This window comes from Kryptolebias marmoratus, linkage group LG19 (genome assembly GCF_001649575.2).
Source record: "Kryptolebias marmoratus isolate JLee-2015 linkage group LG19, ASM164957v2, whole genome shotgun sequence".
NCBI lineage: Eukaryota > Metazoa > Chordata > Actinopteri > Cyprinodontiformes > Rivulidae > Kryptolebias > Kryptolebias marmoratus.
In genome coordinates, this window is record NC_051448.1 from 6,356,686 (window position 1) to 6,381,519 (window position 24,834).

The following is a 24,834-nucleotide window of genomic DNA, read 5'->3' on the forward strand; positions in this document are numbered from 1 at the left end:
ATCAGGGCCCTCGGGGCAGTCACCCCCAAACTGGAGCAGTGGCTACAACAGATCCCAGGAACAACATCAGACATCTCAGTCCAGAAATGTGCAGTTCTAGGCACAGCCAAGATACTGCGCAGAACCCTCAAGCTCCTAGGCCTCTGGTAGAGGACCCGAGCTCAGAGGATGAAACAAAGACCACCCGCGGAGGGTGAGAAGGGAATTTTTTTTTTTTATTATAATGAAATGTATCAAAAGTTTGTTTTGACCAAAATGTGGATCATTTTTGTTGACATTTATTCTTTTAATATAGGTAACATTTTACTATAAATCAGCATATATTTGTTATAATTTGTTCTAATGCACAAACTAATCTGTTTTTAGGAAGGTGTCTCTCATTTAGAATTGCAAAGAAATAAAAATATTGACATTTACAGTAAATTTCCTTGGCTAGTTTTGTGTTGTTTAAGTTAGCTCAATGAAAATAAATGTGATTATACAAAAAAAAAAAAAATGAATTATTGTATTATTTTGAATAGAGAGAAATTATCCTTAGACTTTCATATGTGTTTGATGTAGATTCTGTTAGATGGTCAGTTTGCCTCAAGGCCATGGGAAGTAGGGGTGTGGAAGGTGTTGCAGCACCTCCTGATCCAGAGGACATGAAATGTCCAAAATTATAGTTAAAGAATTAATGGGAAAAAAAATTAAAAAGCAGTGCTTATATGAGGTAGTTTCTGAAACAAGTGGTAAAGAGCTGTTCGTGTAACAATGACCATCTCTAAAAAGATGAATGAAAAATTGATCACAAAACAGGAAAATCTTGTGGTTCTGTACCCTTAATAGGCCTTGAAAGAGTTGTGGTTTTCGCCTAATTAGTATGTGAAAATGATTATCCATTTTGCTTGACTTGGAGAATATGTTGAATTCTTGTATATGTCTTCAGGCTGGAATTCCTTGCCATTTTGTCATCAGTGATGCTAAAAAGAAGTGAGCTGTTAATTTCCCACTGTTTGTGGGAAATGTAATTGACAAGATTCATGTCATCCAGGTCACCCCAGTGGAATCAATAGTAGCTATTGCCTCAGGCTGACTTACCTGTCAATTATGCCTCATTCAATATGTTTAGATTAGCTGTAATATCAGTAAAATTAGGCAAGTTATGAAATAAATCTGAGAACATGTTAACTCATTGGGTCTAGTGGCAAATAAAAGGTTACCGTGCTACTGACATTGTCAAACAAGCACAAATGTTTTCAATTCAATACACTTTTCATTTATTTTTAGTAGCTCTGTTTCATGACATTAACACCACATATAAACTATAAATTTTACAGATATTGTACACATCCTCATCCATAGAAAACTTAGGTTAGGGTTCTTTATAGATCAGTTATTAGCAAGTATATTAATGAAGTAAAACAGAAAAGTATAATATTTTGTCAGTCCCCACCTGGTAGCCACACATAGCAAATCACTTTTATGATATTTTGTGTGCTGACGCTTATTTGGCCTTTTTTTCATGAATTGAGAAACAACTGGTAGGGAGTACGTGTGTTTGTTACTTCAGCTTTCACCACTTTTCACGTGCGAATCAGCCATTTTGAATTTTGAGGTCAGGCACGGTGAGAAAACTTCAGTTTTCTGAGTCAGAACTCCGACTTTTCGGAAATTTCAGCTGATTTTTCTAACTTGAAACTCAAAACATTTGACATCCACATGCAAATGGAATAGTCCATTAAACTAGGCTGGTTTGAGAAATACATCTGTCTGGTTAATTCAGGCCTGGTGTTAGGTGACAGTCAACCTTACATGATTGCTGAAAAGTAAATTTGCGTTTCTTAGAATTTTTAAATTCTAAAAAACGCAAAACCAATAACTTGGTGCTTTATCTTTAGCTACATTTTGTCTGCTTTGTTTTGTTTGTTGCAAGTTTTTTTATAATTATGAAAAAAAATATTCAACGTGCTTGGAAAGAGAACACGAGTAAAAAAAAAGTAAATGTGTATTGTTTTATTCTTAGGGTATTTAATGTTTTACCTCTTTAAGATAACCAAAAAGCTTAAGTGCTGAAAGTTTTTCGCCTCCATGGATTATCAGTATTTCTGGTTGTCCTGAGGGGGTAATCTCCAACAATTAATTGTATGTGCAACTGTACATGCATTGAATAAAAAGAGAAGTGTTGTGCCTATGAACTGTTCAAAAGACTTATTCTAAAATCTAAAATGAGTGCAATATTTATAAATTTAAGAAGCATTATGGCTGAAATCCATTTTCCCTTTCATGTTTTGTTTCTATCTCACCATCTTGCCTTATTCTGTCCCAGAATTCTTGCTTTTTCGGTACGTTTTTTTTTTCTAGTTAGTAATCTCTTTTCCAGTGATAATCGTTCGGTAAAGGAACCTCTTTGGTCCACCAGCTTTTTAAGACACGTAGAAATTCGAGCAGGCGTCCTGAATTACACCATTATGGAGGTGATCCTCTTATGCAACTTGCTCCTCACACTCATCCACAAAGCAGGAGTGCTCACGAGCACAAATCCACAAAGGCACTTGCTGCCAGATTATCCACAGTCCACAAAAAGGCAGCTGCCATGTTGCCTTTTAGACAAAACAATGCTTTTTGTTGGGTGCATTCATGGCTTGGACTGATCCTGGCTCAGTCCCTTGCTGAGACATGTGGATCTTAATGATTACGTGTATGTGGTTGGATATTTAGGACAGATCACATGAGAATGTTTTGCTCGGTCTAGGTACAAACGGTGCATTCTTCTCCTCTCAGAGCTAATAGAAGCAGTTTTAGGTGATGCAGGCTGTAGGATCAGGAAACACGCTTTCAGATGAAGGCAGTATCAGCCTCTTATAGCAAACTGCACACAGGCTGACATGTTGTTCCAGCCAGTCAGCAGAATGCAACCTGGCTGGCCTGCTCTCTCCACTCAGCACATCAGAGGGACCCGGCCTTATCTGATGTGACGCGGCTGACACCACTTTGAGAGCTGTGAGGAGATCCAGCTGATGTTTAATTCCAGCTCAGACAACACAATGAAGATTCTTGCCCAGACGTCTCTGCTAAACTCGGGACTCTTGCATGCCACGGGGCTGTGTAATAAGGCTGTGAATCATCTGCAGTGAATGATGTGGATATGAAAACAAGTGGTGGTCAGACTGAAGCGAGTGGATCCAGGGAAGTGACTAGGCTCTATCTATGGCCGTTTATCTTAAAGCAGTTCCGTTTAGATGCAAGTCGACAGCAGATTTTTAACTTCTGCTTTCTTTGACTTCTAGCACAACATAAGTGAGCTTTTGTTCCGTGACACAAATTCAGCTAGTGCCTAATCATGGGAAAGAAAACTCTAAATTTGCTTTTAAATAGCCTAAAGGTTGTTCTCACATTTTTTTTTATTTTGCTGCTTTGACACATGAATCTTTAGAAAGGTTTGTGGGAAATTGTTTGAAATACTATGGATGACTAAACAAAAATAAATATACCACACATTACAATCTCCTGAAAGATTTCTGTTGCCAGCATACAGTCAACATAGTTTATTATTTGTGAAATTTAACATGAGCTGAGCTGAACTGAAATATTCTATAAGTACAATTAAAAGGGGTCAAAAATTTCAGAATCTTTTGTTGGAGCCAAGTCTGTATCTCATTTCCGCTCTTTTACCAAGACATGAGCTGAGTCTGAGATTGTTGCTGTTTCTGTTTCATTAATAAATGTGCAAAAACTACCAAGTCAAATATAATGAAACTTTATGGAGACATAGAGCATATACAGAGAAAAAACTACATCAAATCGGATATAGTTGGAATCCTTTATATCAAAATTGTGATGTAAACTGTTGGTCTTAGTGAAGAAACTAGAGATGAATCCTCCTCACTTTGCACACTTCCTACACTGTATGTACGGCGTGCATACTTTAGCAGCAATGTTACATGTTTCACACTTACACAGCTCTGTTTAACCTTATCGTTCTGACTGCAGATTTTATTATTTATTTTCACTTGATATGTGCAGCGCTTTGTCTCCATAAAAGATAAGCATATCAGGAGCAACATTGGGTTCAAGGACATTTCAGCATTTGTACCTGAGAGAATCTGATCAGCATGTCAGAGGAGAACAACCCCATCACTAAGCCACAGTCAGTCAGCCCAGTGTGCAGGGATTCTGATGGCATGCTGGGGTTTCAAATTAGAAAGACAGAATTAGAATTAATGGCACAGTTGTGCAATTTGAGACAAGGCTCTTATGTCAAGATCCAGATTCAAGCTTGCAGCTGAAGCGTGAGGCCCTGCCTAAAAGAAAGAAATACATTTCCAACATTATTATCACCCGCCACCGAAGGCAAAAAGGGGATAATGTTTTTGCCCTTTTTTGTGCGTTCATCTGTCTGTAGCGTTTGCCAAATATGTTGTGATTCGGAGGATGAAATTTAATAAAACTCTCAGAAAATAATCATTGGATTTACATCTAGAAGTAATTGTTTTTTGGAGTGAGCCCCATTTAAGATGGTCGCCACAGCTAAGCAACATTAGCAAACACAAACATGGCTATAACTCAGTCATATTTGGAGATATTGAGCTAAAGTTTGGTCTTTTGGTAGCTGAGAGGTATCTCCTACACATAATTTGAGAACTCCACATAGTGCAAAATTGTTGCTTAAAACTTTGGCATTAACTGTTGACATCAACCCTTTCTGTCTGTTAGCAGAGTATCTCATAAACCACTGGATGGATTTTAATTAAACTTTTAGGAAATATGCATTGGTTATACCTCTACAACTAATTAGAGTTAGAGCTAATCCAATTTAAGAAGGCCACCACATCCGGCTGACTTCAGAAAACCCAAAAATGGCTATAATTCAGTCAGTTTTACAGACATTGTGCTAAAGTTTGGTGTGGTAGTAGCTGAGAGTCATTCACAACACGTACTCAAAGTACTACTTCCTGTGCAAGATCTTTGCTTAAAACTTTAGCATTAACCATTGGACTCAATCTAGTTTGTCTGTTAGCAAAATATCTCATGAACCACTTGATTAGTTTTAATGAAACTTTCAAAAATAAATCACAATATGTACATCTATAACTGATTCACTTTTGAAGTCAACCCAATTTAAGATGGTTAAGCTAATCAACATTAACCAACACAAAATTGATTGTAACTCAGTCAATTTCACAGATGTTGTGTTAAGTTTTCGGTGTTGTAGTAGCTGAAATACTAGATGAGATTTCACATGATGTTATTTACAAGGTTTGACCAAAACAGCTACAACTCTGTGTCTTTCCTAACATAGGGTAAACTTAGTTAACCCTGAGATGAAAAGCGGCGGGTGATGTGCATTGCTCCAAGAAATGCTCGGCCTTTAATGTCTTTAGATTTTCAGAGTCTAGATAAAACCTGCATGCAAGTCAAGCCTTCTTCGTGATGTGCGAACTAATGAATTCAAAATTTAATAAAGTTCTCTTTTAAAATGCGTGTCATCAAAAAGTCTACTCCTCTCCATGCCTGCTTATGAATAATTAGACGCTGACATTAACAGCTCCTACACATCACCCTCCTACAATAACTTTTGTGTCCAATATGGAGTTGTGCAAGGTTATGAAATCACACAGCAGGGAAATCTGCAGGCCTTTATAAATTTAACTGCGTAGCCCTTCCTGCCTCAGATTAATACTCTGAAAGAACTTATTTTCACCAGTCCTCTGTTTCACAGCACATCTTCCTGCATTAATACAGACTCTGCAGCCTGTCTACAGCTCTGATGCTATCTCCCCAGAATGAATGGGCTTAGAGTTTCTGCAGGTATAACCTCTGTGCTCAGTCTGAATGGGGCTCTCCACTCTGCGTTTGCAAGGGGAAAAAAAGGTTGCTTTTTGCCTGCATACTCATCCCTCCATCCTGCTCTGCCCTGGAGACAAAAGAATAATGAAGTTATTTATGTGCACCTTATTACAAAAGGTTAAGTCTCTCTCAGACATAACCAGCCTTTTTTTTTTCTCTATTCTATAGCCAGTTTCTATAGCCAGTAGAGTTGGCAGATAATTTTGTCCAATTTCACGCAACTCTGATGCTGAAATGAGTAAAAGCTTTAAAAAAAAATGAACTGATGTACAAAGGAATGAGGGCGGTATTTTAATAAGTAAACACAAAGATTACATGACTAAGGCATTTCAGACTCAGGTTTATCAGAGAAATTCCAAAATGACACCTTGTGTGGAATAGCTAACATAAAAGGGATAAGTGAAATGTTACATAAATTTATACTCAGATGTTTTTGTGATTTTTTTTCTTTCACTTAAAATAGTAAAAGCACGCTGTTATGTAACACTAGTAATATAAAAGGACTCAACAAAGAAACAGGAACACCCAGAGGTACTGACAGCTCGTACTTGAACTTGCTTTAAACCCAAGGTGACGTCACAATCTTCTTTTTGAGTTTTCAGTGACATTTCCCCATCTTTACCAGAAGATGGAGAAGGTTATACAAATTTAAAGGCCTAGGAATATTCACCCACCACCTATTATGCCAGAGTTTTAAAGTAAGATCATGTTATGATGAGAAGTAACAGCCATTTTGGGTAAATCTTCTAAATTATGTTATGTTGTAGCTCTTGTGATATTGTGAGATATGTTAGAGCTCAGAGTATGCGTTATTTATAGATAAATGCCAGCTCCTACCATACCAAATTATAGCTCAGTATCTGTAAAAAAGACTGATTTATAGCATTTTTGTGTTAGCTAGGATTGATTAGCTCTGGTAGCCATCTTGAATTGAGTTGACTCCAAATTTAATGAGCTGCAGATGTACTCTCAATTGTTACTTTCTGAGTGTTTTATGAGATATTTTGCTAACAGACAGACAACATTGACCCCAATTGTTAATGGCAAAGTTTTAAAAGCAGATCTTGCACGATCTATTAGTGCTCAGAGTATGAGTTGGGAATGACTCAGCTACTACTGCACCACATTTTAGCTTAATATGTGTAAAAAAGGCCATGTTTCAGCCATTTTTGTGTTTGCCATGGTTGCTTAGCTGTGGCAGGCATCTTGAATTGGATTGACCCCACAAGCTGATGTCAATCCAATAATTACTTTCTGAGAGTTTCATTAAAACCATCCACTGCTTCATTAGATATTTTGCTGTCAAACAAACACAGAGACACGAGCAAAAACATTAACGCTCTTTCACCTTCAGCGGCAGGCGATCGTGAGATATGACTCAAGACTTTTGCACAGTACTGTCATTGCTCAGCTGAATTCAGCAATAAAAGCATGTAATGATAGGTTTTCTCTGTCAAAATAAGTCATCTGTACTCCACTTTAACACCTATCATGTGTTACGTAACAGATTTTTTCAAGAGCTAAAGCAATAAATTGAACAAATCAGGCATGAAACTCACCTAAATGATCAATTTGCTGCTTCCCAGAGTGTAAACCCCCTCTTTACTGAATACATTAAAAAGCAGTGTATGTCTGCCTCGTGTTGTCAGCAGCTGTACAGGTTCATGTTCCTGCTGGATGTAGAGAGCTGCCTCACAAACACAGACAGAACTCTGTTGCTCCAGTCTGCCCTGTTTACTCTTCACACCTGAGCAGGCATACAAATAAACCCACGGTGCTGCCGTGGAATGCTCAACACTCATGATGAATATTTGATTTTTTTCCCCCGCAGCCAACTGAGACGTTTTTGTGAGGGGGTAAAATCAGCATGTTTGCTTTCCCTCTTTCTTATTTTTTTAGATATTCCTTTTGTGTGTGTGTTTTGCAGGCACACTGAGCTTGTACTGTACTGTTAGTACCAACCGTCAGCCAAAGTGCATTCAGCATTTGTTGGCAGGTTAAGAACAATAAAGGCTTCCCAAAAGGGGATATATCTCCCTCCATCTGTCTGTTGGCTCAGATAATTAGTAAAATATTATATTATTGCCAAAGGACCATTAGTGAAAGGTGGCAACTTCTTCCTCATCTTTGTGCATTTCCATTCACCACATTGCCCCCCTGCACAGTGTGGGTGTGCAAACACTATGAAAGGATAAGCAGCTGAACAAGGAAACAATAGGACTTTGGGTTTTTCAAAATAGGATATTGTTCAGATTTTTTGGTGGCTCAAATCTGCAACAAAAACATCTTAAATGATTGAAAGTGAAACAAAAAGAGGACTCTAAAATATATTGCTGTGGAATAGTTCCCTCATGTTCTACAGTGGAATTTTTATTGAAATATTATTTGATAAGCTTACAGGCATAGCAAGTAGGTATACTGGCTCAGAACATTTTTGGCAAAGATCTAATGACTAAAAGGTTTTAAGGTGTTTTGGGATATGTATATAAGTCACAGGTTTAAAAAGACTTTCAAAGCACTTAGTTTGAGCACAGGATGGATGTTAAGTTGGGGATGTTTGGATTCATGTGACAATGTATTGTTGTGAATAACTAGTCTCACACAAGGACTGAAACCAATGGATGGTGGCAACAACATCCATCCATCCATCCATTCAGTCAGCCAACCAACCAACCAACCAAGCAAACACACAAACAAATTATCCAGCCAACCAACTAAACAACTAAAAAGCAAACAGTCAACCAGCCAACTAAAAAAACAACTATCCAGCCAGTCAATCAACTAACCAAACAAATGAACAAACAAACAAACACCTAACCAACAAACCGTCTAAAACCAACCAACAGAAAGATATTTATTTTGCTTCTGAAGTAAATGTACAATGCCCACAAAAACTCTTCATAATATTGACACATAGAGGACTCGCAGTGACAGGATTGACTCGTCAGTGTCAGTCCCACAGCAATAATTATGGAAGCTTTGCCTTTGAAGTACTAAAAAAAAAAAAGAAAATGTCAGAAAACTGGACAAACTGTCCACATCAAAGACAAATGTGGTGTGATGAAATTCAAAAGCAAATGAATCTTTTGGTAACAAAATCAATGTTGAATACCCCCCCCCCCACACACACACACACACATTTTAATTAGTCTACATCTGCTTGAAAATCCTAATGAAAATTGAATTTTAACTTTAATAAAATGATTACTACTGTAGTGTATAACCATTTATCATTAAATAATATAGATTAGAAATTCAAAGTGCATCAACTGCTCTGGTTATCTTTACTTATCAGGCCTATATATGTCTAATATTGGCAAAATATTTCCACAACTGCAGAAAAACAATATGTGGCATGACTCCGCTGCTGTTATATCTTGAACTGATTCAGTGCATTAAACCAGCAAACAAACAAGATGAATCATTACAGCAATAAAGTCGTTGGAAGCTGAAGTGAGCAGTGCTGAGTCAAATGGCCATTGTTGTGCAACTATCATTGTTAAGCGCTTCAAACCAAGTCATTAGTCATTTGCACTTCAAGTATGTGACACATGTTTGACATTTATATCAAACAACACATTAGTTTCACTCCAGCTGCTCTTTTTGACATCTCTACGCATTAAAGCACGTCTTCTTATCTCTGCTGCAGATCTGCAGCCATTCACGGAAGGAAGAAGAAGGATGTGGAAGTTTGACTGAGGCAGGGAGTGTACAGCAGTGGCTAAATCTCTGTAAGCAGGCCCTGGCACCGCTCCCCGATTGCCTGCCCGCTGTGTGGACCGGGGCCTGGATGGGACTAATCCTTTGGCGCAGGGCAAAAGTCACACATGCTGATGTACGTATATGTGTTGATGCAGAAGAACCAATCTGCAGGATAAGGACAAGACCTGGCGACAGAATCATAAAGCTTCTACTAATGACCTGCTGCGCTTTCCATGTTCACCCCTCACACAGCCTCTTAGATGCTTCTTGGAGGCAACGATTAATGATATTGGAGAGCTGCCTCGTGCTGTACGGATAGAAACAGTCCTGATCTTATGTAACCTCGGTTTGAAGGAGACTGAGATGGTTTTGACCCTTACATTCTCCTTAAGTGAATATCAGGGCTGATGGTGAAAAGCTGGCGTGCTGTTTCAACCTGCAGACAGACATATGAGGGCTTTCCTGTGGGCTGTTTTGGCAGCTAAGGTGACCTGCAGCAGACCAAAAAGCAGCAGGAGATGTTTGTGATTTGTAGCCTCAGAGGTCCTCCAACACTTGTGTGTGTTGCTAAAAAAATAAGCTTGACATTTAGGCATGAAAAAGAAATGTTATCCATTATGCCTGTACAAGCAATGTGAAGCTCCAGGCAGCAGGTTAGCTTAGTTTAGTATTAAGACAACCCCCTCTTTTAAAATAACCCTTAGGAAAGAACTCATTTTTTGACACTGATTACACTTAATTAAACCCAGAAAACAAGTCAACATGTTAATAAATAAAACTAATAGGTGCTGGTAGCTTAAGTTTATTTAGCTTGGTTGCCTTTGGACAAATTCAGGCTCCCTGTTTACCCTTGTTTCAAAATATATTAGAAGATCATCATAACAAACTCTCTGCAAGAACACAAATAAGCACATTTGCGTTCTTGCTGAGGGTGGTTTTTCTTGAAGGTGTTTAAAAACAAAAGGAAGTAGACTTTTAATAAAGTTTGAGCTTTGTTATGTGCTGTTGTGTGAAATGTTTTTTTTATTATTTGCAGTTTGATTTATTGTATTTCTTAAACTGTACCTGTGTTTCCTCTGTTATTGTTTATTGTTGTCTTTTGTAAGAATGTTATTTTTTCATTTAGTTGTTTCTGTTTTCCAGTGTTGCACCTCAGGAGCATCACCAGCTTCCAATTCAAAAGCATAAACGTTCTACTATAAATTGACTCGCATTTGTGGAGGACAGCAGAGCTTTTAAGCACCGATAAAGCAAAGCTGAAGGCATTTAAGAGAGTTTCAATTATTTTAGGTGACATCTTTCAATCATGCTGCGCATGTGTTGGATGGTTATTTAGTGGAATATATCTTGGTCCAAATTTGACCCAATGCTGGGTTAACAATTGTGATAGATAGATAGATAGATAGATAGATAGATAGATAGATAGATAGATAGATAGATAGATAGATAGATAGATAGATAGATAGATAGATAGATAGATAGATGGATGGCTCAGGAGGTTGGGGTTTGTCCTGCAGTTTGTCAAAACCCTACTCAGTCAGTCTCAGCCATTGTGTCCTTGGTAAAGACACTTCACCCACCTTGCCTACTGGTGATGGTCAGACGGTTCGGTGGCGCTGGTGTAATGGCCGCCTCACTTCTGTCAGTCTGCCCAGGGCAGCTGTGGATACAATGTAGCTCACCACCATCAGTGTATGAATGAGTAGATGAATGGATGAATGACTGACTGTAGTGTAAAGCGCTTTGGGGTCAAGTATACAAGTGCAAGCCTTTTACATTTACATACATACATAAAGATTTCTTTGACTCCAGGCTCCAAGAATCATATTTAATACAAGGTTAAAAACATACATTCAAATTTTTTATGTTTAGTATGTTTTTTTCCCCTCTGTGATGCACTTTTCATTGCTGTGTTGTATGAAAAGTAAATAAAGTTTGATTTTACAGCAGGACATGATTTTAGTATATTTGCTGATATAATGCTCCTTTATTTCCTGTATGTTTTAGGGTTATCATCTTTGTTCATGTGCGGTTTTATGAAGCACAGAAAGCACAAGCCAATACGTATCATTGTCACAAAATCCTTAAGGCTGTGCTATTTTTTTATTATTATTATTTTAGAGAAAAGGGAACTATTAATGCCTGTGAGGTGGAGGATCTAGAACCTCAATTATTCAGCATCAAAATGAGGAAAGCATGCGTCCATAGTGAGCCAGTTATTAAAGGGGATGTGTTCAGGACCCAGAAAGATATTGGATTTGGTTTCATAACGCAACAGGATACGGGTGATTTCTGTTGGGCTTGTAGTTTGGAGGGGGGGTCGCCTTGTTGCATGAACATCCAGCCTATTAACCTAACCAGAAAGAAGGTCCATGCTTTTGCACCACAAGCAAAAGCATGGACAAAGGAGGGATAGAAGAGTGATGTTTTTATTATTATTAATTTTCGTCCTCTCCTCATAGAGTTCTTGGGAAAGTTAAAGGAGAAGAGAAGAAGGACGCAGCTGAAGGCTGTTCTGCACTGAGCAAGGATTCCTGCGGAGGCGGAGGCGCCCGAGAGAGGGAGAGAGGCGCGCGGCACGACTGCTGCCCGGTTTTAACAATTACCCCTGATGAGCGCAGATTGGTTTCACTTAACGGCCGCAGGTGCGTCGGATTTGTGGCGATGCGGCGCAGCTGAGCCCCTTTCCCAGGACTGGACTCTCTGGCGCATCTTATGTTAAGCAGAAACTCTTCCACGGACGGAGGCTTTATTTGTCCCTGGGACAGGATGTATTCTGCAATAAGATCCTGTCCAGAACTCGTCCTCCTTGTGAGCAGTATCCGAATTCCGGAGCGACGCTGAATTGATTCGGACACGTATTTGACCGCGCTGTCATTGTCCCTGTTCATCACCAGTTCCAGCAGCTGAGCCAAGAAAGAAAGAAAGGGGGGAAAAACTGTCTGCTCCACTACTCTCAGTTTGCGCGCAGGACGACCTGAAATGAGGAACACATCCCGGCTGTGCTCCGCGTGAAGAGGCGAGCCGGGCGGCAGGTTTTTTTCTCCCTTCTTCCAGGGGGGGGGGTTTCAAGGACGCACACACCAAAAAAAAGTGGCCGCCGGCTGAGCAAATAAAAAAAGAGCTGCAAAGCATGGAGCGGGACGCCTCGGACACTGTGAGCCAGTCCAAAAAGACGATAATCGCGAAGATCTTTAAAGTTCGCAAGAGGAGAGAGATGATGTTCGTGCAAGTGTGCTTCATCTGCAGTGTCCTCTTCGTGGCATGGAGCATGTCGGCGCTCTTAACTAAGACAGGTGAGTGTGTGTGAGGGATGCACCGGGGATGGGAAGGGAGCCGAGGTCGGAGGAGAGACATCTGCAGTGTAATCAGGCACACCAACTCTCACATTGATCACACAGCTCTCATGTCAAGGGCAAAAAGGTTGAAACCACGATCAGCCTCCTTGTTCCAGCCTATGTGAGGTGATTTGTCATTCTCCTTTTAGGCTTTAAGGGAATTGCGCGTTTAAGGGTTTCCGACCCCCCCCCCCCCCCACACACACCCCACCGCCGTTTTGCGCACGCTGGACAGAGTCAGCAGCGCATGTTGTCAGGTCAGAGCCTCTTTAAAAAAATCTCTGAAAGTACACTCTGTTACTGTGCCGCAGTGTGCGCGTCACGTTTTTTTCCCGTTTTTTCTTTTTAATTGGGATCCAAGCTCGTGTAACCAAATCAATCAAAACAGATGAGGGTTTTTTTTTGCGCGGTTTTCTGCGCCATGCGAGTTGTCGTACAGACTCACTTCACGATCATGTTTTTTTTTTATGCTGGCATCATAGCGTCTGGCCCTGGAGAGGGGGGCTCCAGACACACACACACGCATCATCAGTGCTTCACCAAGATCACGATCACGCTTCCGCATGGCGAGCCAGGGATGCCGATGTTCGTCTTTTCGCAGAGGCCACCGACGATCACTTGCGGGGAGGAGGGGGGGGTGGCTGGAGTCAAGACCCGCACGATTCCGATCATGTGTTCATGCAGCATATATACACACACACGCGCGCGGACACACGAAACGGCGTGTTCCCTTCGCGCACACGTGTAAAGAACTCTGGCGGCGGGCTCGTGCAGACAACGCAGAGAGCATCCCACACAGCCCCCTCTCCACGCGCGGTTATGTAATCTTAATGGCTAACCTTGACATTTTTGCGGGTGAGGAATGATCTCCGACACGACTCCGGGGGGATCAAAGGTTAACTAGGACCCCCGCCACCAGGACACCACTGTCCATATGTGAAGAGTCAGATTGTGTTGAGCTGCATTTACATCAGCAATATTAACAAGATAGATGACTTAACTTATTGAAATTTGAGCTTAAAGGAGCTGTAAGTCTACCACAAATAAAGGACAAACATTCCTTTCATTGAATGCATATCACCCGCAGCCTTCCATGACAAGAGTTTTCATTCAAGATGGTCGCCACAACCACATTATGTGAGTGTTTGTGTTTATGATCACTCTCTGCCACTACCACAAACTTTACCTCATTCTGTAAGGTTGGGAAAGTTAAGATCAATTAGCTGCGGTGGCCATCTTGAATTGGGTTGACTCCAACTGGTGATCACTTGTAGATGTACACTCAGTGATTACTTGGTTTCATTCAAATCTGTCCAGTTTGTCAGATTTTTCTAGCAGTATAGCCAAATGCACAGACGTAGGCAAAAACTTTATTGCTCCTACTTTCTCCTTTGTGCGATAACTACCCGATATGCAGATCTTCAGTAGAGTGCTGAGGTTTTTATTAATTACACTGAAAACAAGAGGATTAAAAGCTTATTAAAGATTGATACAGAGGGCTACAATGGACAGTAAACCCATTTATCTGATGTTATTTGTCACACAATGTTATGTATTGCATTTTATTATGGATTGTCAGAGTTCTGTGTGAATTTTTTTTTAGCCTGTCAAATCAACTGCTGGCATTTCAAGGTGACATGCGTGAGATGGGTAATTTCCTCTGAACCAAACACCTAAAGCTGAGCAGGGTCAAACTTAATTGAATTGCTGCAGCCTCCTCATCTTTCAGCTGTAAGAGCAAACATTTGTCATGTCACACTAAAACCTGTTACCCGGTGCTCGCCGTCTTTTTTTTTTGATTGATAATGGTGGATGGCGCGCTGATCGGTCCAGGTGGATGGGATATGATGCACGGCCTGTGGGTCATATCTCCACGATGAACCGAGGCGGGGCTCAACATGCTGTCACTCACGCTGACTCGCCCGTCTCCATGCATATGGGGTGGTGCTGCACATGGGGGGGCCTAGAACAGGTGTTTTTGAGTTCTGACAGATTGCTGCTGCAGATGAAAACTAAGAGCTTTGTCACATCATAGGAAAACTGTTTTGGTTGTCCTTGGTTTAGGTCTCTCTTCCAAACTAGTTAAATGGAAGATATTACTATAAGCTGTTATTGCTCAATGTTGTTTTTTTATTTTTTTAATGTATTCCTAAGTAGATTTTAGTGATCCTTGCGTGCTTTTTATAAAGCAGATTTAAGGAATTTCATGATTTTTTTATTTATTTTTTTTTTTTTATTTTATTTTTTTACGCAATGCATTTGTCAAACAGGTTTTCTAAACCATGCAATATTATTTAACAGCACCAGCAGCTGTTATGTCAGAAATGGCTTAAAACTTGAAAATTCCATTGTGACAGAGGATAAATTATTAAAATGATTGGGATAAATTTAAATCCTTGTGAAATCAAAATGTCGCTGTTCAGTCTGAATCGTGCATCGCACGCAAGCATAAATTACCACTAATTTAGGCTTTGAAAATGTTTGTTTTCTATTAAGCTTAGTAAATCTATACAGGAGTATACTCTTTCAATGGGTCTTTAAACTGTTAAGATGCTGCATTAAGCTTTTTTGAGGGGGAAGTTTAGCAGAACAGACGGTTTTCATAATTATAAGCACAAATAACAATGGTTGAGACGTAAAATGGACTAACAGAAAACTAAGTGAGGTCCCTTGATATTGAAGTGTCGACCCTCTACCAAGCCTTTTCCAAAATTGGTGACTTTGCAGTGTTTTCTTGTTCCCTTCATGGCGTGATCTGTCCACTAGTTGTCATTGGTATCCTATCAGACATGACCTCGGTCCTAGAGCATGGGGTATGGAGAAAGGGGCAAAAGTTTTTGTCCACAGTGAATTGAATATTAATGAAATATCTAAAACAAAGCTTGTTTTTAAATAAAAATTACAGGGCAGTTTTATTTATTTTTAAAATCTTTTTAACTGACCCTTCTGTGTTTTATTGAATGAAAGCTCTAAAGTACTGACGATTTACTTGTGGAATAGAAGAAATTGAGGGGGGGGGGAACTTAGAAGTCTGCCATAATGTTTTGGGTAAATCAGAAATGAGTCTATTGAAGACAATGTCTTTTCTATTTAGTGGTGTATTTTAAAGTATTTAATTTGTAAAGATGTACAAATAAGTGTGGCATAAAATTTATTTAGGTTTAAATGTTTACTCTAGAAATAAACTTAATAATTTTAATCAAAATGTATCAAAAGTCTAAGTTTTTGGTTGTTAAACCTGAGGATTTATCAGGAATAATCATCTTTACATCACCTCCACGCTCTCCCCTGCCACAACCTTAGTCCACAATCTCCCTCAGGTTACCTCATCTACGCAGAATGTAGTCTACCTGCATACTCCTGCCTCCACTTTTATAGGTCACCCTGTGTTCCTCCCTTTTTTTTAGAAATGGGTGACTACAGCCATTTCCATTCTCTTGGCAAAATCCACCACCATCTGTTTTTCCTGGTTCCTTGACACCAAACTTGCCCATCACCTCCTCATCCCCTCTTTCCTTCACCAACATGTCCATTCAGATCTGCTCCCATCACCACTCTCCCCTCCCTGGGGATACTCTATCACTTTGAGATCCTTCCAGAATTTCTTTCTCCTACATCAAACCTGTGGAGCATAACCATTGACAACATTGAACATCAGACCTTCTACCTTCAGACACATCACCCTGACACTTTTTCACCTCAACTACATTACATTCCTTTCAAACTCCTCCTTCAGGACCAACCCTACTCCATTCCTCTTTGTAACCACACCTTGGTAAAACGGCATAAACCCTGCCTGAATGCGGTGAGCCTTGCTGCCCTTCCACATGCTCTCTTGCACACACAATATATCTACCTTCTCTGCATCATGTCACCCAGCTCTGTCATTGTCTGTACATTTAGAGTTGCTATGCTCAATCCTACACTCCTGCCTTTTATGTCAAATGCCCTTCCTGACACAACCCTCACCATTTACCCTGGCTTGGGACTGGCACAAGAAATACACTGGCTTGTGCTCCCTAGTGGCTGGTTTAAATTGGGTTCAAATGAACATCCATCTATCCATCTTTTACTGCTTCTCTGTGGTTGGGTGGTGGAGGCAACAGGTCCAGGAAGGAAACCCAGACATCCCTTTCCCCAGCGACACTCTCCAGCTCCTCCTGGGGGATCCCAAGGCATTCCCAGGCCAGTGAGGATACATAATCCCTGCAGTGAGTTCTGGGTCTGCCCCGATGTCTCTTCTGCCCTGAGAAGAGATTTAAATGAACAGTTTTCCGAAATTAAAATAAGCTTGTATATCTAATCTGGTTTTGTTTATCTTGGCACGAGCAGCCTCACGTTTTGTGCTCATGAACTGGTCCCAGTGATCCCTGGATAAGCATTTATTTTTATTTGAGGAGTGCTTGCAGTGAATGAAGAGGTCAGAGGGAGCAGAGGAGTAAAACTGAGTTAGTTGGAGGGTTTCAGCTCAATTGGAGAAGCAGCTGACTTTGCCTTGTCTAATCTGTTTACCCAGGGGTTGCTGACGTTCAGGCTTAGAAATTACTCTAAATTTAAAACAATATTATTCTTTAAAATGCAAGGAGGAAAACTGAGCACTAAACTGACTTAAAGCTTGAGTGTAAGCATTTAAAAAAAAAAAAAAAAAAAAAAAATTCAAGCTTGGGGTCTAATGTTGCTCATAGTTCCATGGTATTCTTAAACAAAGTAAAGCGTTTTCAGTTGTCTGATGGCTTTTCTAAGCAGCAGATCACTTTAGTGGAAGTAAACATAACATTATGCATTCTTGTTAGGTTTTACTCTGAAGTGTCTGAAGAAGCTTTTGGATTATTGTTGTTTTATAAACCAATTAACTTTCAAACATTACGAAATAGTCGTTTTCTTGAACAAGAAATTGGGACGAAAATGACCTAGAAATTTAAGGTGTGCTTTTGACATTTGTCTAATTTCTTTCTAAATTAACTCCTATGTTCATGGAACATTTGCAGTGATGAAAAGGAGTACATTTTTAGAACCTGGAACTTTGTCACATTAAATTGTGACAAGCTTTGCTGTAACAGAGCACCTTCAATTGTGATTTAAGAGCTGACCCATTAACAGTGACTCTGAGGCTGACCCATGGACCGAGTGGGTTCAGAATAAACAATGCTTTAAGTGTTTTTTTGTTTTTTAAAAAAAGCAGTTGGATTAAGTGAATACGCTGTGATAAGTGGTTTATGCTTTGTCTCCTTCCCTTTCCGACACTGTCCAGATGTCACACACATTCATGCACAGATGCAGGGCTTTGTGCTTGTTGTCAGTCTGCATCACCGCATTGACGGAGTGGCCTACTTTAATGGTTTGTTTTTAGAGAAGTTTGCTCTTCAAATAAACTCTTGTTCGAAGGAAAGAACAGTAACTGGATGTGATGAAATTGTGACGAAATCAAAGTAATAAAAGCATTAAATGGCAGGTTGAGGTTGGAAACAAACTGGCTCTCATAATTAAGTTGGATTTGGATCAAATCTTTGTTTGTTCACAGATTTGGCAATTCCCAAAAAGCAGATGTTTTTTCTTCTTTGTAACCTTATGAAGCAAAAAAATTAATGTTACACCAACTTTTTTTAAAACTTAATTTTATAAACTGAAAATGGGTAAATTTTAAAGGTAATAACCTTGGTTGGCTTAATGAGCATGATTATAGATGCTTGTTCAGGAAACATGCCCTGTACAACAGCAAATGTGTAAGGTTTTTGAATGCAAAATGAATTTTCAGGGTTACATTTTGGGGTGGGGGGGGAGTACTGTTGTAGGAGTATTAACCCTTCAATATGTCATGTTGTGTTTGTTACTGTTTGCTAACCTGTTTGGTTTTTTGTTTTCAGGTCACGGGATGATTGTGGAGGGACATCCCGACCTTGAACACTGGGGGAGAAAGCTAATGGCCTCTGTATCAGAAAATGAGACGGAGCCAAAGAACTGCTCAGAGCCAGGTAAGCATTCATATACAAAATGATATTTTTTACTGCTGGGGGGGGGGGCTTCCTTGAACAAAATGTCAAAGGTTATTAAGTAGTTGATGGTAGTTTGACTTCTAGTAGTTGAAGAAATGTGTTGTCGTCAAAATCTCTCTCAGGATCCAATGAATCTTATGTCTGCATGCCTGTTTCTGAAAATTGGTCAGCATTAATAGGAGAAACTGAAACTGTCCATCATTTGTAACAATCCCCAAAACTAAGTCAAGCAAGTACAATTTTTTTTTTTATTGCCAAATATAAAGTCAGCAACTTTCAAGAACAAATTTAGCCTTAAATGCCTTTTTAGATGAGCTGAAACGTAAAAGTTTTAGTTTTAAAGCTCCTTTTTTTTCCTGTTTAACTCAAATGGTTTATAAAGATTTGGCAGTTGCTGAAAAGTACATTAGTCAAATGGATTATAATTTAAATGTTGATGTGCTGTTTAAGTGACTACACCTTTTGTAGTTGAACAAAAATGAATCATTTTCAAAATGGACTAAATGACTACCATTGAACACATTAAAGACTGAACTTTGATTTTTTTTTTTTTTGTTATTTATGTTCAGCTCTTCAGAAACTAGTGTTGTGCTGCTGAACTGTTAAAATATGGAATCATGAACAAAAAACTTTTTTTTTTTTCTCTCCCCGTGTTTTTTGCGGTCAAGTGAACTGTGCAAATGAAACCACAAGCAACGACAAGTGTCTGCACACAAGCCATTTTGTTATGTCTGAGAAAATGAATCACTTGTTTGATCCAGTTCACTTGCCCTATAAACTTTTAGGCAAGTATTTTAGCGTCACGAGTACAGTTTAAAGGGAGCATTCCTTTGTTCTACTTTATGTAGACATCTGTTAATTACAAGTAACAAGAACCATTTTCAATGTTTTTCTTTTAAACTTACACAAAGATGGCAAGAAAAGGCTTATTTCTGACTAGTTTATTCCTTTACAATCTGGATTGCTTAAGTTTTTTTTTTTTTTTTTTTTTTTTTTCTACAACTTGAGTCACATGAGTTTTATGCAACCCGGCATGACTCAGTGGAAAGACTGGCAGTAAAGCTGCCAGGGCAAAGAGTTAAGTCCTTTAGCTTATATTGACAGTCTCACAAATTGTCTCCATCCTTTGTTGTTCACTGGCTGTAGGTAGTTTGGGGACTCTACATTATCTTTCCATTAACCAAATTTCCTTCAGCTTAGTAAGTAATGAAATTGTATAGAGGCATTTTAAATGATGCATGTCAACACTTGGGTTTGTGTCGCTGTGCGTATTTGACTAACACAGAGGATGACACGGAGGCAAACAATTTAGAAGTCATTTCACCGGTTTACTGACTTGGTGAGGGCAAGTCTACAACTTCATTACTGGTCATGACAGGCTGAATCTCTCAGGGATCAATGGAACTGAACACAATTACTTTGTTTGTGAAATCAAGCAAAACAAACTCTTCTGCATTATTAAGACTTTATTCTTTTATTGCTGTTTTCCACTGAAATGCCTTCTGCACTGCCAAGCTTGACATTCCGCACATTTCACATCCCCCTCCTCTTATCCCACCACTGCTCTGCTTTGTCGGTCTAAGCTGATCATATGACTTTGTTCTTGTGCCTTTTGAGTAATCTGCTCATAGTTGCAAAATTCAAGATCACCTGAGCTGGCTGGCTGCTCACATTTAGCCCTCTGTGGTGAAATGTCATAAATAGTTCTAATTATAGTGGTTGAACTAATTTGATATCCATTAATCATAAGTGGGATTTTCAGTTTTTGATCTTTGGTCTCTTTACTGATACATTTAGGAACTTTTAAGAGTTTGCTCTTCAACAATTTAACCTTTCAATTTACATTTTCATTGTATATTGTGATACACTGTATAGCACCAGAGAAACTTGACACATCAGGGCTCGTTTTCCAAATGCATCATAACTGTCCCCTTCATGGAAATGTTGCCCCATTTTAAAAAAAACAACAACTTATAGGTACTTTCTTAGGTGACATTTTAAAACCACTTAGGTTTATGTAAATCTACTATTCACAAGGATCTAAAAAGATCTGTTTTTGTAAAGCCATACTATCTTAGTGGGTTTTTTTTTTTTTAATTTTATTTTTATCATTTTAACCTGCTGGTGACATTCTTTGAAGTGTTTGAAAACACCTTATCTTTTGTCTAATAGGCTTACATTACTCTGGCTCAAGAGATTTGTGTCACAGATTAGTGTATGAACCTTGTTTGGTCCCATGGGGTGGGGACCAACTGTAGGTGAAGCCAGGATGAGGATTGCAAGTCCTCCACTGCTGAGTGTCTGCAGTGTCTGAAGCTCAGTTTAATTAGAAGTTTGTGGGTTGCATAGATTACACTCGGCCAGCTTTGGTCTCAGCTAGTTTCTCATTATTTCTGTGATCAGAGAGCTCTTCTGGGTTCCTGGGGTGCTGATGTTGTTTTTGCTCTTCCTAAGGCTTGTACTGCTAAGGCAGCCATTTATCATAAGTGCCTCTCTTTATAGGCCATTCAGTAATGACTCCTGGAAAAACACAAGGTGCTGTGCAAACTGTTTTGAGCTCATGTCTTTTTTTTAATAATGTGTGCTTCCAAAAACCTGTCAAAGTTTAAAGAGTGATGCTGTACATTTTTGCAAGAACTTAAATTTGTATTAACGTTTGTAAATCACAAATGAAAAAAACAAATTGTCAAGAGTTGCTATATAATATTGTGGTAGACTGAAAATGAAATTTACTGGCTGTTTTTGCAACAGGCTTAAAGAAGCTGAACTGTATGCATCTGCCACTTTGCAATCTTGGCTTATTGGGTATTGTGACTTTCACAAAGGTTCAATGCATTCTTGCCTGCTGTGCAGCAATGATGTACATTTTTTTTTTAATAGAACTTTATTTGACATTTCAGTATTGCAGAAAAACAATAGGTGGGTCAGTGTCCCACTGAACAACTTTAAGAGGGGCAGTGGCATTAAATGTCTAAAACTCTGAATGGAGTTGTCGTCATTAAACGGTAACACATCCTACACTAAAACACTTTTAATAATTTTGTGGCTATTTGCATTTTTTCCCTATATACTTTGTATTTTTAACAAAACATTAGGAATTTTTTTATAAATCTTTTCTAGAGAACAATTGTTTATCACAGTAATTTAATTATGAATATTTAAAGAAGGCAGCTATGTTAAGTTTCAGTCTAAGTGCAGTATCCCCAAATGTCACTAAAGTTGTTTTACTTGAATCTATATTTGGTGTACGGATCATAGTTTTCCTGAAAATCAAACCATTTCAAATCAAAACGCATTAACTTTACCAATCAAAAGTTTCGACATTTGACACTGAAAACAAGTTGTTCTTAAACAAGTCAAATAAATTTAAACTAATCTTGGCATTTTAAATAACAAATTGATAAAATGCTGAAGATCTATTGAATTCACTGCAGTATTCAATTTACATGTTCGTTCATCAGAATTAGGAATACTGTAAACGTTTCTGTTTAAACCAGAGCATAGTTCCCCTCTTTAACAAATGAGATTTTCTTTTTATAAAGAACAAATGTTTGACTGGTTGGTCCAACGTCTGAAAACTCTAGTTAAGACCATCACATGTAGATCAAATGTGGCACCACCTTGTGAAATATCCCTGCAGTAATCCCAAGATGAATGGAATAATGCACTTTCATCTGTTGGCTAAATAAAGCAACGTGTTGTAAATCTTAAACTTGAATTTATTTTTTGGGGGGATCAAATCGTGCAGTTTGAGAGGAATGGGACTGGATGTGTTGGCAGGGAAATGACTTGAGGTCTGTAGGTTATTTTCTTTTCTGTTGATGTGATGTGCTTTAAAGTGAGGGAGGAAAGTGGCGCATTCTACTGAACATTTGCATTCAATGAGCATGCTGCTAAACCACATTAAACTCCCACACATGTAAAATAATTGTCCTGGCTAAAGCAAAGGGCACCGAAGTAGCAAACAACAAAACAGAAGGTCTTGGAAGTCTTATTAGTTTTTTAGATGTGGTGCTAATCTACACATTAAGAATGGATGTGTATCCCATAAAACTGAGGAAGTGGAAATGCCCTGCAAATCTGCCGCGTTTTGGGAGTAAATGGCTGTTGGTGAATAGATGTCCACATTTGGCAAACCAAAATGCAGGATTTGGTGTTTGGGATCAAAGCTAAAGATTTGGCCTTAGCCTGACTTTTGGATATTCTGTAAGATGTAAGTGATAAACCTTTGAAGGGGAAACTCAATACGTTGACACAAAAGTAGTAGGGTCATATTGCTTCCAGTTCACCAGTTTCTCCTGTGCACAATGTGATGGTTTCAGAGGTCGTTTTGTTTACCAAAGGCCTGACTCCTTCAGCACAATCTTTGGTAGAAGTTAATGCTTATAGCTAAGAATAATGGACATGTAAGTGATGCATTTGTTTAGCATGGAAATTCTAGCATCACAAGATAACTGTGCTTTTGGATAAAAAGCTGCAGCATTCTTCATATGTTGTGACCCACAGATCTTGTAAGTCAACTCATGATTTTTATCTTCATGTTTACAAGAACAGCCACCAGTTTTATTCAGGTTCTGCTGCTGTCTGCTTGTGCAAGCTAATTATCTAATGGGCTAATGATCCAGAGGAATCATTCTCCCCTGAAGAGTCTCTTGACTGCTGTACTGGAGTGTCAATTGTATTTAGTTAATGACTTGGCTGGTCTGTAGGTCAGAGCTCTGACAGAAGATAGCACCAGGCATTCTGCCAAAACATCTTGCTCACGTCATCTTTATTTGGTTGTAGAACATTCGAAATAATCACGCTTTTCCCTCACTGTGATCCATTCAGCTTTTATCAGCTGCAGACAGGATTATGAAGGCAAACCTTTTGCCAGGCTCCATCAGTTCATGTCATAAGGTTTCTTGCTCAAGCTACTAAAAGTGCAACGAATGCCGGTCCTGTTCATGCAAAGTCCTGCCAACATCTGTCTGTCTCTGGGACAGCAGGAGGCAACAGATGCTGAGTGCCATCACATAACAGCACCACGATATCTGGACTATTGCCAGATTATGGAATAACTGAAAGAAAATTTGAAAAGCATTTTTGCAGAGTCAAATTTAAGACATTTGAACCTAATAAAAGTAATTATATTTATTTATGAGTCTTGAATAATGTAGAAAGTGTTTTGTAGTAGATGGAATATAGTCCAGTCAGTTCATTTTATTTAGCTATGAATATCTGAAGCAAACTGTTCCCCAAGAACCATGTTTTCATATCTGCTTGCAAAATAAAACTATTTGTATAGTGGCATTTGTCAGTTTTATACAAAATTTGTATGACTGAAGATCTTGGTGCCACTGATATTTTTGAAAAACTTGTTTTTGCTCAAAAGCAATTTACAAATTCTGCTGTCATTAAAGAAATTTATTTTAATCAGCAAAAGACTCGCTCGAGTTTACCAATTTTGGCAGCACCTTGATATTAAGGGTATGAAAATGACATTAGTCATGTAGATGCAGTACAATTAAAATTGTTTGTTCTGATATTGAAGCAAAGCCTTAACATAATGCTGTTACCTTGTTAATCAAAAAATTAAATCATGATGCTTCGAGCTTTTCAGCTGGTTTCAAAGAAAAGGGTGTTTATTGAGAAATCAGGTTTTGTTTTGATTGACTCTAGTACTTCAGTGTAGTCAGTGTCTTACCTGCAGTAGAAGGCAGTCAGATAATTTTATTCTCCAAACAACAAAGATTGATCACTGGTGATATGAACCACCAAGGCCTGTTTAAAAAGTTGATTATCCGGACTGTAATCGGTTTGTTGCAGGCAAGATTTACTACTCCTATTTCACACAAACCCTCAATCTCTTCACTATCCCTCCTAAATACTTTTATTTTTCCAGTTCAGTATAGACTTTATTTTTCATGGTATAGCTCTGTTGAGCGATACGTTTTACTGTGGTTGAGTCTTTATGGGTGAACCAAACAAGA

At 38.8% G+C, this 24,834-nt stretch overlaps 1 protein-coding gene across 2 annotated transcripts in view; it reads left to right on the forward strand.

Annotated features, from left to right (window-relative positions):
* The first annotated feature begins 12,095 nt into the window (after positions 1 to 12,095).
* The window catches only part of slc24a4b (solute carrier family 24 member 4b), a 31,451-nt gene continuing 18,712 nt past the window's right edge, over positions 12,096 to 24,834 (forward strand). Inside the window, exons 1-2 of one of the 2 annotated variants that reach the window (XM_017412034.3) lie at positions 12,096 to 12,827; positions 18,734 to 18,841. In XM_017412034.3, the coding sequence (XP_017267523.1) occupies positions 12,665 to 12,827; positions 18,734 to 18,841 (271 nt within the window). In that variant the 5' untranslated portion in view covers positions 12,096 to 12,664. The remainder of the gene's footprint in view (positions 12,828 to 18,733; positions 18,842 to 24,834) is intronic. The other variant, XM_017412033.3, reaches the window with a different exon arrangement.